This window comes from Amblyomma maculatum, unplaced genomic scaffold, assembly GCF_055883805.1.
Source record: "Amblyomma maculatum isolate TAMU_Amacu unplaced genomic scaffold, ASM5588380v1 scaffold_28, whole genome shotgun sequence".
NCBI classification, from domain to species: domain Eukaryota; kingdom Metazoa; phylum Arthropoda; class Arachnida; order Ixodida; family Ixodidae; genus Amblyomma; species Amblyomma maculatum.
In genome coordinates this window covers 1,640,968-1,659,979 of record NW_028146753.1, presented here as the reverse complement: position 1 = coordinate 1,659,979, position 19,012 = coordinate 1,640,968, and the positions used below count along the sequence as shown (strand labels likewise).

General features: G+C 45.2%; 1 protein-coding gene across 4 annotated transcripts in view; it reads left to right on the top strand.

The window, feature by feature from the left end:
- The first annotated feature begins 4,407 nt into the window (after positions 1-4,407).
- Positions 4,408-19,012, top strand: part of LOC146170906 (uncharacterized) — a 141,491-nt gene continuing 126,886 nt past the window's right edge. For all 4 annotated transcript variants that reach the window (XM_084586706.1, XM_084586704.1, XM_084586707.1 and 1 more), the window contains exon 1: positions 4,408-4,555. In XM_084586706.1, coding sequence (XP_084442832.1) covers positions 4,433-4,555 — 123 coding nt within the window. In that variant the 5' untranslated portion in view covers positions 4,408-4,432. The remainder of the gene's footprint in view (positions 4,556-19,012) is intronic.

Here is a 19,012-nt window from a genome sequence, read left to right as displayed (position 1 = left end):
GCTGGAAGATATATGTAGTGGCTGCACAGCAACCATAGTTCTGCATAAAGAAAGTAACAAAATTCCCATAAAGAAAGGTGTTAGGCAAGGAGACACAATCTCCCCATTACTATTCACAGCTTGTTTAGAGGAAGTATTCAGAGACTTGGAATGGGAGCAGTTAGGGATAAGGGTAGATGGAGAATACCTCAGTAATCTGCGATTTGCTGATGACATTGCCTTGCTAAGCAACTCGGGGGATGAACTGCAAATAATGATTGCTGACCTAGACAGGAAAAGTAGAAAGGTAGCCTTGAAAATAAATATGCAGAAGACTAAGGAAATGTTCAACAGCCTCGGGAAGGAACAGCAGTTTACATTAGGTAGCGAAATACTGGAAGTAGTAGGCGAATATGTCTACTTAGGACAGGTAGTAACCGCAGATCCGGACCATGAAAAGGAAATAACAAGAAGAATAAGATTGGGATGGAGCGCATTTGGCAAGCACTCGCAGATTATGACTAGCAGCTTACCGGTATCGCTCAAGAGGAAAGTATACAACAGTTGCATCTTGCCTGTACTAACCTATGGGGCTGAAACGTGGAGGCTAACCAAGAGAGTTCTACTTAAGTTGAGGACAACCCAGAGGGCTATGGAACGAAAAATGGTAGGGGTAACATTAAGAGATAGAAAGCGTGCAGAGTGGGTCAGAGATATAACTCAAGTTACCGACATTCTAGTGGAAATTAAGAAGAAGAAATGGACATGGGCAGGACATGTAGTGCGAAGAGAGGATAACCGATGGTCGCTGAGGGTAACAAACTGGATTCCAAGGGAAGGAAAGCGTAGCAGGGGGCGGCAGAAAATTAGGTGGGCGGATGAGATTAAGAAGTTCGCAGGGGTCAAGTGGATGCAGCTAGCACAGAACCGGGTTAAGTGGAGAAATTTGGGAGAGGCCTTCGCCCTGCAGTGGGTATAATCAGGCTGATGATGATGCTGATGATGTCAATTGAGTGCTTCTGCTATGCACCACAACAATATATATGCAATGACGGGCATTCTTCTATTGAGAGAAAGATGGATTTTAGATTGAGATTGGGGCATTGTTAAAAACATTAAAAAATTGTGCCTGATTTTGAAAAGAAAACGTGCAAGCTCACAGTTACATTTGCTCAAACCAAAGCGATTTACCTCAGATGAAAGCAATATTTCTTTAATTGGTGCAACAGCTACAGCAGGGTAGAATCACCAGCCTCAGGTCACAGCTTCAGTGCGAGAGATTGACACCGGAGAGGAGTGACTGTGAGAGATGCAGAGGCATTGAGCGTTCAGTAGGACTTGCGATCAGGCTAGTTGGCTGTACGACTCCGTAGACCTCTGGCGCTGCATAGTTATACACAAAAACAGCAAGCGATTAAAGTAAGTGTTCAAAGACGAGGTAAGGACCGTGATTCTTGGCTCTGTATTGGCTAGTGGCAGAACCTCATAGGAGCATACGTCGGAGCAGGTATGTCGCTATTATGCTGATCGTTGCGATATGCATGTGTAGGAGGTAACATGCGAGCTAGCTGGCAGCATTCCTGAGCCTTTTGCGCAATATCTGTCAAACGAGTGTACGTAGAGGCATCAGGATAGTATGGAAAAATTGTGTCGAGGATGTAAGATGGTTAAAGACGGTATAAGAGGAAGAAGGGCGAAAAGTCAGTTGTTTCAGTGGCTGTGCTGTACTCGATTGTTCCAAACGGCAGTACCTGATCCCGATTGCCCAGGGTATTGGAGCGCCCAGAGACAGATGTAACATACATAGCGAGCACGTCCCTAAAAGTATGGTTGAGCCACTCCGTGAGAAAGTTCGTTTGCGGATGGTACGTGGTTTTAGAACGACGATGAATTTGCAAGAAGATATGAGCTCTTGGATGACTTCGAAAGGAAAAACGCGACCTCTGCCACTCACTAGCCCGCGGAGAGGCGCAGTGTGGAGAATGAAGTGGTGGAGAAGAAAATGGGCTACCCCTCGTGCTTTCGCCGTTGGACGTACAGCGGTCTCCGCCTAACGGGCGGTACGACCGCGACAATGACCCATATATTACCAGCGGCATTACATGTAGAGTGCCGAAACGTCAAGTACCACGCGATCAAATAGGGGCGAGCTGGACACGGTAATGACTGCAGAGGACCAAAGGGGTGGCAAGCAGTCTTCCTTTCTTGACGGACAGTACAAAAGCGAATGCAGCGACGTGCAATAATGTACGAGCTGAGAGTGGCGATATTGTACACAAGTGTGCGAACGCCCGTGCAGCTTACGATCTATAACACTTTGTTCTCGATGACAATCCAGATGTTCTTATCTGACTCGTGTTTTCGAAACCACAGGATGGTGATATCGCCCAAAACCAAAGGTGGTATTGTTGAGTTGGCGATAGTTGTTGTGATGGCTCACCTGTTCGTAGGCGGAATGCCAATCATCAATGTCATCTTCACTGCTACCATGAAGTTAGTGGGGTCCCGTTGGCATAGGGTGCCAGTGCCGGGGAAGGCCAAACCTGGACGCAGTCGAATCGACTCCGTTATTGCGGCGCTGAGCGTTCCTCGGTGTCACCCGTTAATAATTAGGGGGTATTATTAACGATGCGCCCTTAACGGTGCGCACACGCCCAGACACCCTTTGAGTGAATGGGGGTAGCTGTTCCGGTCGCAAAGGAGATGCCCTCGACCTGCGTGGCAAGCTCAGCCGGAATTACACTACCTTGTGGTGACAGAAGGGGGTGGTCGTTTGGTGCCCAGCGGTCGCCGGTTCAAACCAGAGAAAGGATCGGAGTCAGAAGTAACAAACAAAACACAATTTATGCACAGCAAGAGACGATACAAAGGAATACACAAGATCACTTGAAATACATAGACAAGAGGTTCACAGAATACCAACGCTAAGCATGCAATTACACAGGTATCCAATAACGTAGAGGCTTTACAACAGATGAAACACGAGAGAGTACATAAACAAACACCAAATTGTTCACCGGGCACTGTTGCAGTCCGACGCCTCAAGAGTCACGATGTGGCCGCCATACGAGACGAGCGCCGCTCCCTTGAAAGTCCGTGGGCTTGCCAGCAGCGGGTGATCCCCGGGAGTCCAGCCGAAACACAGGCGAACACGTCGCAAACACTGACTGTGTGACTGTCTAGGAGGGCACAATCTCATTTTTCTGAGAATTCTGAACTCCTGTTAGGTCATGTGAAGTTTCTGTTGCAGGAACACGCTGATCCACAACCTCATTCTGGCTGCTAGAGCCAGTTTCTACAGTACCTAGAGTTACTATATAGGCTTTGCCAGAGATACGCGAAGGTACCGCATAAGCAACCAAGTTATGCACGGAAGCCGTATGCCTTCTCTGCAGGCGCCAATCAGCCAGACAGAAAACCAGTCTACAGCAATTGCTTTTTCTCTTCTAATCGAAATAAGTACTCATATCCACAGCTGACACACAGCGCAGGAGCGCTGTACTCACAACGGATGATGCAATGCAGCTGAGGTCCACCATAGGGTCGGCTTCACGGCGCTACGCGGTTGCTTGGCGGCGAAAGAAAGAGAACGCGGAACTTTGGCAAAGCCCATATAGCAACTCTAGGTAGAATCTTTGAACGCAGGTGACAGCTTCAGCGCGAGAGAAAAGCGAGCGCTATGATAGGCCGCAGCGCGGAGTGTCCTTTGCCTTCTTTACATATAGAATTATTGAACATATTGTGCTTTATAATGTAATAAATACTGCTTCTACTGAAGAAAAATATTTTATTCTGCAAAAGCGTTTGTGACACGTAAGCACACATGCTGAGAAGTAAAGAACAAAAGCCTCAATAGTTTTTTTCAAGAGCGGAAAGTTTTCTTTAACCCAATCTGTAAAATAGGAAATTGCTGATAAGTAATAAAATACTTTTCGGAAACGAACAATACCTTCAGATAATTACAATTACAGCGCCACAGCATTGCTAGAGTATCATGATCGCATTGCGTGTGTATATATATTTTGTCGAAATGCCCTGGGAAACTAGGTATAAATTATCCATGGGGAGATTTTTTGTGCTCTTAGGTAAACAATTGTGAGCACCGCATGACCCTTGATTTTTGTTAGATAAACTTTTAAATGGTGTACATGCTGTGAAATAGGATACGCACTTTATTTTACCTTTAATGTATTCTTATACAATTAACACCTATTTAGATGACGTCAGAAAACATACGGCAGGCAGTCTGATATATCATTTTTAAATTCTAAGCTCGTTTAGTCTAGCAGCGTATTTAACAGCGTGTCCTAACATTTTCGAAGAGAATAAAGGTCACTTTAATTTGTTTTCACACAAAATCTTTGTAAGTCACTTCACATCTGTTCGAAATGTGAACCTGACGGCAAATTGTTTATAAAAAGAAATTAGAAGCATCTTTACTCTTCATTCAGTCATGGACGTCCTGCAAGTCACAAGCAGTGTATTCCTACTTGTGGTAATTTTTTATCACGGAAATGCACGCCAGTACGACCTTTCACCTCTGGAAAGACTTCGTGACTATCGTAATCCAAGAAACGTATGTAATCTCAACGGATGTCCGTACCATCATTTAAAAAGCTTTCTATATGACTGTCTGCATTGCCTACACATATGCAACTTGATTTTTCAACCATAAATAATTTTGATTAGATTAAGGGTCACTCTTGCACTCCCATTCAAATACATCTTGCAGAGTGAATCGTGAATCAGGCGGTGTTCATGCAAAGATTTGTATTATGCATAAGCGGTCGCACTCATACCCAGTCAAAGCACAAGTTTTGCGGCCAGGACTAAATAAATTTTGCCCAAATGAGTTTAAGGCGTCTACAGTTGATAATTATGTATTATATTATTTTGATCATTATTTATGATTGTGTGGCCAGGAAATATTTCACATATATATTAGACCGTTCTCAGAAATACTTTTAAAATTGATGTCATTTCTCATTTTCATCAGGATCAGATTTTTCTACAGAGTATAAAGTGTGTGTGGGTGTTGCGAGAACAAGACTTACTTGACTTCTTAAACAATTAAATATTAACAATGATGTAGATGCTTCATCAAAGGTTACATCTTTTGGAGGAGCAGGAAGATAAGGAGGAATGGCAGGGAGTTAACCGGGAAAAGAAACCGGTTTGCTACCCTGCACTCGGAGAAAGGGGTGAGTGGATATAAATGTTGTGAGAGAGGGATGGGTGAAGTTAGTACAGTCACATAACATACAGGCTTGATGTTTCGATTAGAGGGTAGATATTTTTCAGGTCAAAATTTCGAGTCAAATACCAATTTTTTCTATATGAGGCATGTACTTGTCTTTACGCTTTGTAATATACAAATCTTTAATTAGCCACCGTGACACGCCATTCAAAATATAACAGTTTTCTCAGTGGAACCTAAACAAACCTCGTTAAGTTTTGAAGGTTGAGTCAACCAACTCTATAATTGATTAATATTGCTTGTGCTGCTATCGCACTGATTGCCTACCTTCTCTCGATATATATATATATATATATATTCAGTGACATCCGATAAATAACGTGAAATGGGCTACTTTAACGTACGGAGAAATTGTTCCCTACAGGGAGTCTTGCTGTTCAGCTTAGTCTATACTTAAGTGTTGCCAAGACCGAGATCTGAGCAGCCAGCTTTATTGTGGTCTAGCGGGAAAACAGGGGGCTGTAATCAATTCGGCTGCCTCGAAAGTTGTTCGTAAATATTCAAATTGGGACCTTTTAGAAGTTTTTCAACCATTGTCCATGCTTGCGGTGATATACGGATTGATGTGATACAAATGGCAGTATTGGTCTGCTATACGAAACGAGATGAAGGTTAATGTTTTTTACTATATCACGAAAAGCTTGTTTAGACATATAACAGGACCGCAACGCGAGTAAGCGTTGGAGTGGGATTTGGTCAATGCGGATAGAGCACAAGGATTCCGTAAACAGCCTGTGCTTTCTGAAGGACCATGAGGCTATTTATTGCTTTTAACAAGGAATATGCCACGGAAAGGTAACAGGCGCTGTTAATGAAGACGAGCACATATACCCTCGCAGACATGGCGGTAACACAGCTGCTGCTTCTAATGAAAAGCACGCAATTGCACACTGCATTGATGCTGCTCAAAAGGTTTGGCGTATTCATATGAAAGCCATTTCAATTGAAAACTTTACATCATTTGGTATTAAAATTAGGAAAGCTGGCAGCGTTTTCTTCAGTGAAGATGGAATAGAGTTTATCATCGGCTCTCCATAGTGCAAAGCTTCTAAGTTATAATCGGTCGGGGGTGAAAAGTTTTGCAAATATTACGGTAAACTTTGCAAGCATCAAAAAATGAATTTTAGTCGTGTGCTGTGCGATGTCAGCGCACGTTAAAGATCCCCAGGTGGTCAAAATTACTCCGTAGCCCTCCACTACGGCTCCTCTTTCTCTCTTTCCACTTTCATTCCCACCTTCCTCCCTTCCCTTACGGCGCGGTTCGGGTGTCCACAGAGCAAGTGTGACAGTTACTGCGCCTTTCCCTTCCTGTGAACCAATTTATTATTATTAGTAAGTCAAACCAACAACAACACATTAACTAGCTGCACCACATGTCTAGTAGCATCGTTTTTCTTCCCTGTGAGCCCCTGCGCGTCAGCTATTCATGTGGCCTAGGTTCAAACATCCATGTACACGTGTTTATTATATGGTAATAGCTTCTCGCAGACTATGACTAGCAGCTTACCGGTATCGCTCAAGAGGAAAGTATACAACAATTGCATCTTACCTGTACTCACCTATGGGGCTGAAACGTGGAGGCTAACCAAGAGGGTTCTACTTAAATTGAGAACAACTCCTAGCGTTATGGAACAAAAAATGGTAGGGGTAACATTAAGAGATGGGAAGCGTGCAGAGTGGGTCAGAGAACTAACTCAAGTTACTGACATTCTAATGAAAATTAAGAAGAAATGGGCATGGGCAGGACATGTAGTGCGAACAGAGGATAACCGATGGTCGCTTAGGGTAACAAACTGGATTCCAAGGGAATAAAGCGTAGCAGAGGGCGGCAGAAAGTTAGGTGGGCGGATGAGGTTAAGAAGTTCGCAGAAGTCATGTAGATGCAGCTAGCACAGAACCGGGCTAATTGGAGAAACATGGGAGAGGCCTTCGCCCTGCAGTGGGTATAGTCAGGATGATAATGATGATGATGATTATAATGAATAGCTTCTGCAATACCTGTATTGAAGAAATATTGTACAAGAATTTAACTTCACTCGAGCCTCGCTTCAATTCACTAGCTTTATTTTAATGTGAGGTGTTTTATCTTCGCGCGCGAGGTTATGTCTATGTGGTCTTGCGACTCGGAACGTAATCGTCGTTTTTCGCTACCACCGTCTGTGGTGTCAATTCTTTACGCCGAATCGGAGGGCGTGGACACTGTGTGCCGGTAGTATTATGAATGTATCCTTTCCTGCATGCCAATATCCCACTCCACATAACTAAGTAAGGCGGTTCCAAAGACATCATGGATGCCTGATACACTAAAACTGCGCCGATACATTGATTGTAACAATATATTCTAGTTTCCCTGATTTTATTTCTGCAATCTCCATAGAGCACCACTGCCTTCTTAATCATGCATTTAAATCAAAAACATATCGATAGGAGCAATTCAGAAGGGGCACTCCTGGACTAAGTTAATAATTGTGCCAGCCATACCAGTTCAAATGCAAGTGAAGACAATATGATTGAATGAAATGTTTTTGGACCAAGAACAGAAGGAGAAATTTGAAGCTTACAGTTTCTTAAGTGATTTACTTATAACGAACTATCACTAACGAAATCAGTATTGCCAACCTGCTCAAGCGCTTGGTTCAGGAGCAATATCCCCTAATCAACGCATTAAAAGCACAGAAAAAAAACAGGACAGAACATACAACACTGTATTCACTGAATGAGAGCATGCTGAAATGGACAGAGTCCAGGAGGAAAACGTGAGCTTCTGCGGATTCTCCTAAGTACTGATTCTCACAAAGTACTACTTTAATATCCTGCATAATTTTCCACACTAGTGCTTACAAAATGTAGACATTGCGGAGAGCTTGGGCGAAAACTAAAAAACTCTTGTCTGATGTAATTAAACCAAGCTAAATTAGCGTCGGGTTATTGTGAGGGCGCTTGCTCATCGCACAGATCTACACAGGTAACAACACGACTGGCCAAAGGCCTTGGAAATAAACATCCGGCTCGCAACAGAGCATGGCGTTGGAGACTATTCAATGTTCGGTCGCACAGCTACACATGTACAACATTGAGCTTGAGCTGCAATCTTTTTGGGCAGCTTCAGCTTTTCTATTGGGTACATATATCTACTGAAGACGCGCCTCCTTTTCAACCAGAAGGATGAGGAAGGCGACTATTGGCACCGGGGAGTAGGCAAAGGAGTATGTACGCTCCATTTGCAGCCAGGATAAGGTCACTTAGGTATGGAAAGCATGCGCCGTCCTTCTTACTGTCTTTCATCGGCAGACCTCTACCTTTTGGCAGTTTCTACATTCTCAAAGAAGATATAGCACCGATCATTCAGTTCTTACTTAAGCGTTGGCTACTACCAGATTTCACCATTCTTGCATGACTGGGGATATTTACCGAACAATATTGTAGTAATAGTTGAAGTTCATAGCATAAAATATTCATCAACCTAACTATATTTTGCTCTCCTTAATTTATTCATACATCTCCGTGCATTGTTTTTAGTGTTAAACATTGATGTGCACTGTATTTTCTTTAGCTTGGTCTTTCCGACTTTATATTGAGTGGAGCATGTGCTGCATTTTCCATTTACTTTGCATGGAAACGTTCGGCATTCTGTTCTGCATGAACGCATAGGCCTTGCTTTAAATTAGATTCTGCTGTCCCTCCCCGAAGCAACCAGGCTTCACTTTTCGCTTTTCCCTGGTTCTATTGTGCCGAAAATTCTTCCTAAAAGATTAAATGGCGGGAAAGGTGAGGCCAAATTCACGCCTCAAAACTACGGTGTTTTACAACTTCAGCGGTGAAATATACTTTCTCAACAAGATTAGTTGGTGATCCTTCAGCCTGGCGACTTCTGGGCAAATAAACAATTGTTGCGAGAGGCAAGCAAGCAGGTGTATGAGATTAACGCTTTCACTACCGCGAAAATAAAGAAATATTGTACCAATATACAAGGAGTTTTTTTTCGTTCAGTTCATGTTTCTCTTTTTTTTCTGAATAAAACAATGCCATTCTTTCAATTCCAAGTTGTTTCATTACTTGAAAAATTGCAGCAACATACTGCCTAAAGTTGGCTTCTTTTATTAGCAAATCTGTCTTTCGGAAAATCATCTCATCGAAAAAAGCTTAAACCAAGCCACTAAATTGTCAGTCAGGTAGTGCATCAGTTATTATAGGCGTTTGAGTAAACGGGAAAAGTGAGGCGACAGCAGTTTTATATGAATCATGGATAGGGCACCACTACGGGCAGTCGCGAGGTCTTCTGTTCCGTCGGCAGAATCTTCGTCGTCAGAGTCCTCAGATGAGAACACGTCACTTTCTGTTTCCGAGCAAAGCTCTAGAGGGCTGCCATCTAAAGAGGAGTTGTGAAAATACTTGTTTTTACGCCCGCTGTCATTTTCTTGAGGCACAAGAGGTAGCCATGTTTCACGCATGGGTGGAAGAGGCGGGTAAAAAAGCAAAAGATTGGCAAATAGCACATAGACAAATCTTGCCATCTGATGTCAGTGAGTGCAACTAGAAGCAATAGGACGAATATAGTCCTCGGTTCAGTGTTAGTTCATGACGGATATATTTGTTAAGAAACACGCTAGGGACAAGTGGATGTATCCAGCATAAGAGCGGGTTAGAGAAAATTGGAGCGGCCATCGCTCTGCTGTAGTTATAGCCAGGCTGATAATGATGTGAAAGGTAATTAATATGTCCCCCGGTATTCCGTAATGTGATGGAAGTAACTATGCCACCTATGCTTGTTTGAAAACGCAACACCTATCAGAAGCCGACCAACAATTTGTAACCTCAGGAATCCCGATGAATGCTAACAATTTTTTGCCAACAGAATTTGTAGACAATACACTTTCCATAAGGTTTGCGCAGCAAACTTTGACCGGGTAAGATTAACACAATAACCAGGCGCTATCTGGAAGTTCGGAGCCCCTCTAGCTTCGTCATAGCTATCTTACCGGCACCATCTTCAGTTGTACCGCAGTCACTGGACAAAAAAGCAAGATTTAAATTAGCCAGCCATATCGCTGTTACACTTACTAATATATCGGAAGTTATTTTGTCAAGTACAGAAATTGACTATAGGCTGCATTCTTGCTCGGTCGTCGACCGGACATTTTCTGTTAGTTGCAAATGCTGCAGGCAGTACGCTAACTTATACCGTGCATTGCGGACCTGCCATCATACCAAAATTAGAAATAATATACGTCATTCAAATATGGAGAGTTGAGAGCCGGCTCTTTCTTGCTCGTATATAGAGGCATAGCGGACGATGGTCTGGAGAGCTTGGCAGCAACTGCGACCAATAGAGTCCTGGATAAGGACATTCACGCTAAATCACAACCATCCGCAATTTATTTAAAAATAAAAAAAAACATCCGCAATTTTTTTTCCTAAATATTTCATTGCTAAATAAGCGCTTCCTTCTACACTGCTACCGCAGGTATGTTAAGTTTTGTTTTTTAAGCGACATAGCAATGCGCTTACCAGTGGAATACCAGTGCTGCTGTTTGCGCGGCAAGTTATACCTTTTTTTGGAATTATGGCGATAGTGGCGTATCAAGAAGAACGAAAGTAGCAATTTTTTGGGATGTGTATTCGATAATCGCCTTTTCTCTACCACAAGTTCAACCTAAAAAAGGTAGCACCAAAATTCACACACTACTACGTAACAGTGCCCCAGTATGTAAATTTCCAAATCGTACCTGTGATATTTCCCTCCCAACGACGACAAAGTGGGTTACTTCCAGAAAGCAAGTAGGTAATACTTAGTGCTGATCCTAAATACTCTCTGCTCTTTTGTCCGCCCTTTCCACTGTATCTTGCTTAAAATGTGTTTCTTATTTGCTTGTTCAGGCATAGCTTACATATTAACGGAAACATTGAAGGTGCCCAAAGCCTCAAATACTGAGGAATGCATCTATGCTTTCTTGACACACTCGTGGTCTGTAACGTGCCTTATACAGACCTCCCATCATAACTCTGACGCTCGCCACTTTTTGATTCCCGGATGTTACCTACAAGTAGCCCCGATTGTTTGAAATCACTAGAGGTGCGGCCTCTGCTTTTAGAGCGCCGCTCTTTCGCGCCCATTCCTGTGTTTCGCGTTGTGGTCGGCGTCGGCCGCGTCGGACTCGTAACCAGCTCCGCCCCCTTTCATCCCTCCTAGTTCGAGCCGGCGCTTCGGCAACCGGAGCCTCGCAGGAGGAGTGGGAGGGGGGGTACATCCAGCGGCGAACGAGGGGGACAGCAGCGCACGTAGCAACCGGAGAACACGAGAAAAGAAGGGGGGGGGGGTGTCGAAGGCAGTGCTAGCAGCAACTGACTGATGCTGCTGACGCCGCTAGCAAGTCAAGACAGCGCGACTGCGTAGAACACCGTCGCCGCGTTGCAAAAAGAGGAGAAGGGGGTCCCTCTTCCTGCGTGGCGGCGAGGGTGTTCTCCGGTTGCCAAAACGTAGGCTCGCTCTAAGCGGATCACGCTGCGTGCATCCCGCTCTCACTCTCTTCGCTCGCTAGCGGCGTCAGCGGCATCAGTTAGTCGCTGATATCTGTTGATCGCGAAACGTTTTTATGGGCGCAACCTCCCGATAACTCAATTGCTCTCTTCATTTCTTCGACCAAAAAGCTTCCTTCATGACAGCCAAAAACGGTTAGTGGAGAGTACCTTGAAGGAATACGTGTGAAAAAAATAAAAAAAAAAGTCTGTAATTTTACATAGATGTTTTGCTCGAACTCTTTGCCTAATCTATTGAAAGGGTGAAGCAGCTGATGGGCGGCGCTCAAATTTCGCATAAGGAAGCAACGTAACCGTGAGCAATTTTTTTAGCAACCCGAAGTTCTCAAACAGATTCGCATTCCACTCGCCCAGGCTTCTCTGAGTGCATTTTCTGGCTAGGTGGCTTCTGGCACTTCTAGATAGAGCTGTGTGATGGGGTGGCTAATAAAGATTGCTAGAGCAGCAACTTAATTACTAAGTTGAGATAGCGATCCATATCGATGCTGAGTGCTTGCACGATCACCTGAATAGGCGAGGGGGCTATTGGCTTATGATTTAGAAGGCCGGTTCTTTCATTACAAGTTAGATGCAGGCTTGATATAGCATAAAGTGGATGAAAATCACCGCATTCTTCAGGAAAGGCATCAATTACAAACATTATTTTTTTTTCTAAGAACGACCACTACGGCCGTTGACGCCCCTCTCGTATATTTCTCTACTCGGCTTGCTGCGAGCAATGATAGGCCGAATAAAGCTGGCTGTCACGCAGTGCAGGCTTTCCACTGAAGCTGACGAAATAAATATAGGATGCTAAGCCTTACATGATAAATCGTTTTGCTTTGAAGAAATATACGAGTACTTGGAATGTTTACCTCATGGACAATAGGAGCAGCCAGTATCGAGAATTTTCATTTTGATCAGCGAGCATGAATAATGAAATTCTAGGCTGCTTGCCAACGCTGTTTGTATAAGCTGTACCAACATTGAGGATTTTGAGCAGAGGACCGATAATCCTCTCTACCGTATCAATGTTTTCCCGTGTGGTTGCAACACAGGTGAAAATCGGGGTCAGGATATATTTGCCACAAGCTTAAAATACTATTGTTGAGTGTCTGAAGCCGAGGCTTCCGGGAAACTTACCTCGACATTTTCGTAATGTAGCAGGTTCCGAGCTGATGGACAGGAGCGTCCGTAATATTAAATTTTTGTTGAGATTGTACACATTATCATAATCATAACAATAATACATAGGTACGCATACACATATATATTCTTACGGACGAAGAAAAAGCGGACACTGGCGTGGGCAGAGACGCTGGCGCTATGCCCGCCAACTTTCATTAACTACCCTCTATTATCACCATTGGACCTCTCTCCGTTCTCTTCTGATTTCATTGGCTTGCCGCCCGGTAACGTTTAGTTCTAGAGGTGTTCGGTGATTCGTAAACCTTTCTTCTCTTTTTTCCTGATAGTGTACGCGCTGCTGATAAAATGAAGCACATTCTCTATAATCCTGGCCAGGAGCTTCGGTGCACAGCGTCTGTTTCGGCAGTGGGTTCCCGGGACACATCGCTTGGCTGTTTCCGAGCTACCCAGACTCAACCTGACCTCATCGTTGTTCTCCCCGCCTAGTACCCCGGCCTGACCACAAGACACGATTAACAAGTCAAGCGACGTGAAGAACCCATTGACCAGAACCGCCACCAACACGTGAAGACACATAACAAGACACAGCGAATGAACGACCCAACCCACCGACCCGAGACAAGCCCACTCACACAATAGACCACACTTAAAAACACTGACCCCGCCTGTGCCTTTTGATGCGTGCCTGGGATTCAGCCGCCAAATTTTAGTGACTTGTGCATGAAAACTTTTCTGGGTTAGGCAGCATCGGTAATTTTGCTGCCAGTTTTAGCTTCCTTTTCTGGTGTCTTCACCGATCCACACAAGACCATCGTGATGCCATTATCTGATCAACATGAACTTCGTTCATCGATTGGAATAAACGATTGGTGCCCACGGGTGTTGTTACGGACGAGGAAGAAGAAACGGACACTGGTGTGGCAAGTGCGCTCGCGCCAGGCCCGCCGATTTCCCTCAAAGTCATTTATGATCGCCATCGGAAATCTCTCGGTTCTCTTTGTCCTGCTGTTTCGACTGCCCACCGGAAAGAATGTATTGTGTGGCAGGGGTTTATCTGCACAAGCGTGAAAATTGAAAATTGAAGCTGATGTTCAAGCAGATGAGATCAGCCAGAACAGCCAGCCACGAGCAAAAGGCGGTCATCATGCTGCTCGAGTGTAAACCCGTATTCTTTACAGCTGCCCCAGGACTGAAGATGAGCCATCCTAGCAACTTCAAGAGCGCAAGAGACGCTGAAGTCATCGTAGATCTTAAGAAGTCGGGCATTCCCAGTCTCTTTGCCATAGCGACGTGGATCGGTAGATGGCGTAAGGCCCTCGGCAAGATAGTTCACGCGAGATGTCAGTTGAAGACACGATAGGGAACTCGTACTTTGCGAAATTTTTCACTAGGGTGTATCCATAGCCATACGAGGTAGCCAGGCAAAACATGCGGGGCAGGTGGATCTTCTTTGTTGGCTTTTGGTTGCATTTTATGTCTGTCGCGAAGGACCCTGCTATATGGGGGCAATCTTCGGTGTGCTTGCCAGCTTCTGAAACTCCGAGGTGTCAGGTTAGTTGGATAGCATAGTGTCACGTAGTGGTGCCAAGGTCGTGGGCAACGAAAGAGGAGACCACCCTAATAGCACTGAAATCAACTCTTTATTGGGCAGACTGGCGCCCGCAGAACAAAACAGCTCGATAGCGGCGATAGCAGCAATCGTGCTCGTCGGTCGTCGAACAAAGAATCCCCGTCGCACCTGTCAACGCTCAATTGAAAGGCGGCTCAGAAACATCGACATAACGTCGCGAACAGTGATAGTACAACCTGGAACATTGCAGAAATACACATGAGAGGCTGGAATCTTCGAGATGCATCTCGGCGCATTTTTCGTGACAAAGAAATCAATAAAGTGCGTCTTGCGACAGCGAACATGAACAAACAAAGAATACGCAATTGGTACCCGTGCCAGCATCAGAGTGATAAAGACGCATTCCGGCGAGTGCTAAAAAACAACAATTAAAGATCTCAATGTGTCGCACAATTACTCCCGCCTTAAGAAAACATCGCTTCTATGCTCCAAAACAAACAAAGCAACTTAAACGCAAACATTAAAAACTTTAAACACCACGGATTCATTAAGCCAGGTAAATGGCTTCAGACGAACACTAGGCAAGATTTCTGGGCGTGCGCGTCGCCTTTGTGATGCTATCGTTACCGTCGGAAATAATTCTATAGTCGATTTGCCCGACACGGCGAAGGATTTTGTATGACCCAAAGTATCGACGAAACAGCTTTGCACTTAGTCCACGATAGCGAAGTGGCGTCCATACCCTGACTTGGTCCCCGAGTTTTACTGTGCCGGTGGCGTTGCAAGTTGTATCGTCCGTCGTCGGTGCATTGTTGGTCCTTAATGCGCAATCGTGCAAGTCGTCGAGATTCCTCAGCACGCTGAAGGTAGGCGGCGAGGTCCAGGTTCTCATCGGTTGCATGTGGCGACATTGCATCGAGCTTGGTCATTGGACTCCTGCTGTACACAAGCTTGAAGGGGGCCACACTGGTCGTTTCCTGGATCTATTTGTTATACGCGAAGATTAGGTACGCCAAGATGGCCTCCCAGGTCTTGTGTTCGGCATGAACGTACACACATGGCGAACATGTGCGCTATCATTTTATTCAGACGGTCCACGAGTCCGATCTCCCGAGATCGAGATCTAAATGTATCAAGCTCACTTTCAAGCGAGACTGTATACCATCGCATGTGAAGGTTTGACATTTCCGACACCCGGTCCGGCCTTTCGTGCCCAAGCCACTTCAATGCAGAAAGTGTATGAAGATCGGGAACCTAAGTGCGTCTGCAAAAATTCCATCATGTGTTCTAGATGCTCTGAGTCGCATAGCGGCGAAATTTGCTGCGCGATTGTTCTGAAGTGTGTTAGTTGCCGTGGCCCACATGAATCCTACTCAAAGGAGTGCGCCCGCTTAAAGACATAAAAGGCAGTGCTGAAGTATAATAGTGCGTGATCATTCTACACACAGAGAGGCCGCTGCTAAGATGCGACGGCGTCGTTCGCGTCACCGAAGATCATCTAAGAAACCTGTTAATTTTGATAGCAAGGCCTCGAGTACTCCGGCATCTTGTCCTACTCATATGACTGCAGTTTTAAATTAAGGGACCTCGACGGGCACTGAATCTGGAGGTGCTGCCTCAAATGTTAACTGGCAACCGCTACCAAAACCTTCCACGTCCGCTGGGCCAGGAAACCTGCCGCGAACTGAATGTCCTGCACCTACTACCGAACTAGAGAAACGTCAGGATGTGGGACATGGCTAAGACCTACAAGTAATTGCCATTCTCACGTCCATGATGAATGCAACCCGCGCTGTGCTATCTAGTCTGCACACGCCAGCTGCATAGAATGCACTTCAGGTTCTGGACGCGCTAACACCAGTTCTAGCGGCTCTACAGTAGCAGACACAATGGCTCCCCCAGCATTAACATTTGGAAAAAAACTCAAGGATGCCTCTATTTTTCACTGGAATGCCCGTGGGCTTCAGTACCGAATTAAAGATATTCGACAATATGTTCTAAAGATCTTACGACTGTCCGGCTATGAGTCATTTGCATCTCCAACGCACCAGGGAAACAGCAAGGCCATCATTTATATTCGGCGAGAACTCACATATGTAATCCATTGGGTTTCTCCCAGCTACGATAACCAGTGCGTTTGCCTGACAGTGACGAAGCGCAAGCCTACGTTTACACTTGTGGGTGCGTATATGTCGACATCACGTTTTGACTCCACACGATGACGACGTGATGGCGATTACACCTGGCCTTGAATCATCATAGGACTTTAACGCTCACCACATCAAGTGGGGAAGTGTTTTAATGAACCTCAAGGGAAGAAAGCTTGTGTCCTTCGCTTCTGATTATGACCTGCACTGTCTTAATGACTGTACACCGACCTTTATTCGAGGGGCAACTTACAGCAGATGTCTTGATTTAGCTTTGGTGTCTGGGTGCCTTACCAGAAATGTCCAATGGTTTGCAGGTATAGAAACACACTGAAGTGACCACATTCCTTCTTATGTGATCATTGATGGCCTTTCCACATCCACGTCTGTCCCACGAATGCGCCACATCGATTGGTCGGCATTTCAAGCACTTATGAAAGATGCTTGCACAGGAGGCCTCTCTGCAGGCATTGAAGAGAAAATTAAGGAGGCCATAATAAACGCGACGTCTTTTTTTACCCCAATGCCTACCTACACAGAGTTTGATACGGAATTACAGCGCCTGTGAGCATTGCGACGGAGGGCAGAGCGTACATACCGACGCACGTATTCGGGCCTCGACCTCAGAGATGCGAGACGCATGCAAAACAACATTCAGCGCCGAATTCAAGCCCTCCAGGCAAAACGTTGGCGCACATTTTGTGAAACGCTTGATCCCCGCAAGGCTTTATCACACATCTGGAATGTGATTCGTGGTCGCCGAACATCCCCTAAACAGCTCTACCCATTCAATTATCTCGCACTGTACCAAACACGTGGTGAGGTCGAGGTAGCAGAAGATTTCTGCGCTAGGGTAGCAGGCCAATTGACTCCAAAGGCAACGCTACATTTCAACGATGTTCCAGCTTCACGGGATTCACGAATGGACCTTCCCTTCTCCGTGGAGAAACTTGATGCTGCTCTGGCTTCTTGCAGACGGTCATCATCGCCGGGTCCCGACGGTGTAGCATACGCGGCGCTTGGAAATCTTGAACAGGAAGCTAGGCACACTCTTTTCGAATATCACAACAAATCATGGATTGAGGGTACAGTTCCAGACGAGTGGAAGTGCAGTCGTTAAGTTCCGCTTCTGAAACCTAGCAAATCACCTCTGGCTTGACATCATACTGTCCAATTGCACTGGCTAGTTACGTTGGTAAAATACTGGAAAGAATGCTTGCTGCTTACACGTATTGAGTGGTACCTGGAGCGCTACCCCATATATCCAGATATAATATCAGGGTTTCGACGTGGACGCTCTTCAAATGACAACTTGGTGGACTTGGTATCATCTGTACAACGCCAAATATTTTTGAAGCGCTTACCCGCGACGTTGTTTCTAGATATAAAGAACGCATATGACAATGTCACTCACCGGGCCATTTTGGACGCTCGGGAAGCTGCCGAGCTTGGCGGTCGTGTTTTTTGCTGGATACGCAGCTATTTATCGAAAACAACTCACTTTATGCAGACTGAGGATGGCCCAACATCTCATTTAACTTCCCGTGGAGCCCCACAGGGCGGAATACTAAGCCCAACGCTTTTCAACCTTAATCTTGTCTGGCTTGTCCACCTAATACCACAATCGCCGCAACTTTCATTATATGCAGACGACATCTGTATCTGGGCATCAGGAGTTACGCGCCCACAGGTTAGGGCGAGGTTTCAAAAGGCGACAAGTATAGTTGCGGCCTACCTCCACTTGCAAGGTCTGCAGATAGCAACTGAAAAGTGTTCGCTAGTTCCATTTACACGCAAGAACGTGTCACCTTACACTGTACACATTGATGTTAAAGCAATATCCTAAGCAAGTATCTATCGCTTTCTGGGAGGGATCGTCGACCGAAATCTTTCGTGGACTCCCATATTTCATTCATTAAAAAGAGGCTGACAGCAATTGCTCACGTAATTGCCTTTATTGGGGTAAACTCATGGGGAGCATCCGTGCGGTTGATGCTCCAGCTATACCGTGCATTATTTATGGCACTTCTTTGGTACAGCTTACCTGCACTTAGAAATATCAGGAAAACCAACTTAGGAATTCTACAGAGCGTTCAAGCTCAAGCTCTGAGAACCTGGCTGGGATTGCCGAAATGTGACTCTACGGCTGCTACCATTTTAATTGCACAGGAGCATCTCATATCTACCTACCTAACAGTTGACGTCCTGAGGGCACATTTCCGACACACCTCCCGGGTTCCCTGTCATCATTTCGCCAGTCTTTCTATTACCAGGCCACGTACATCGTCTACAGAGACCATTGATGCGCATCGCGCTATTTTGCCGTCGCAGTTTACACCCGCATCTAGACCGTCCTTTCCACTATGGAGCCTAAATAAACCACTTGTGCTTCTT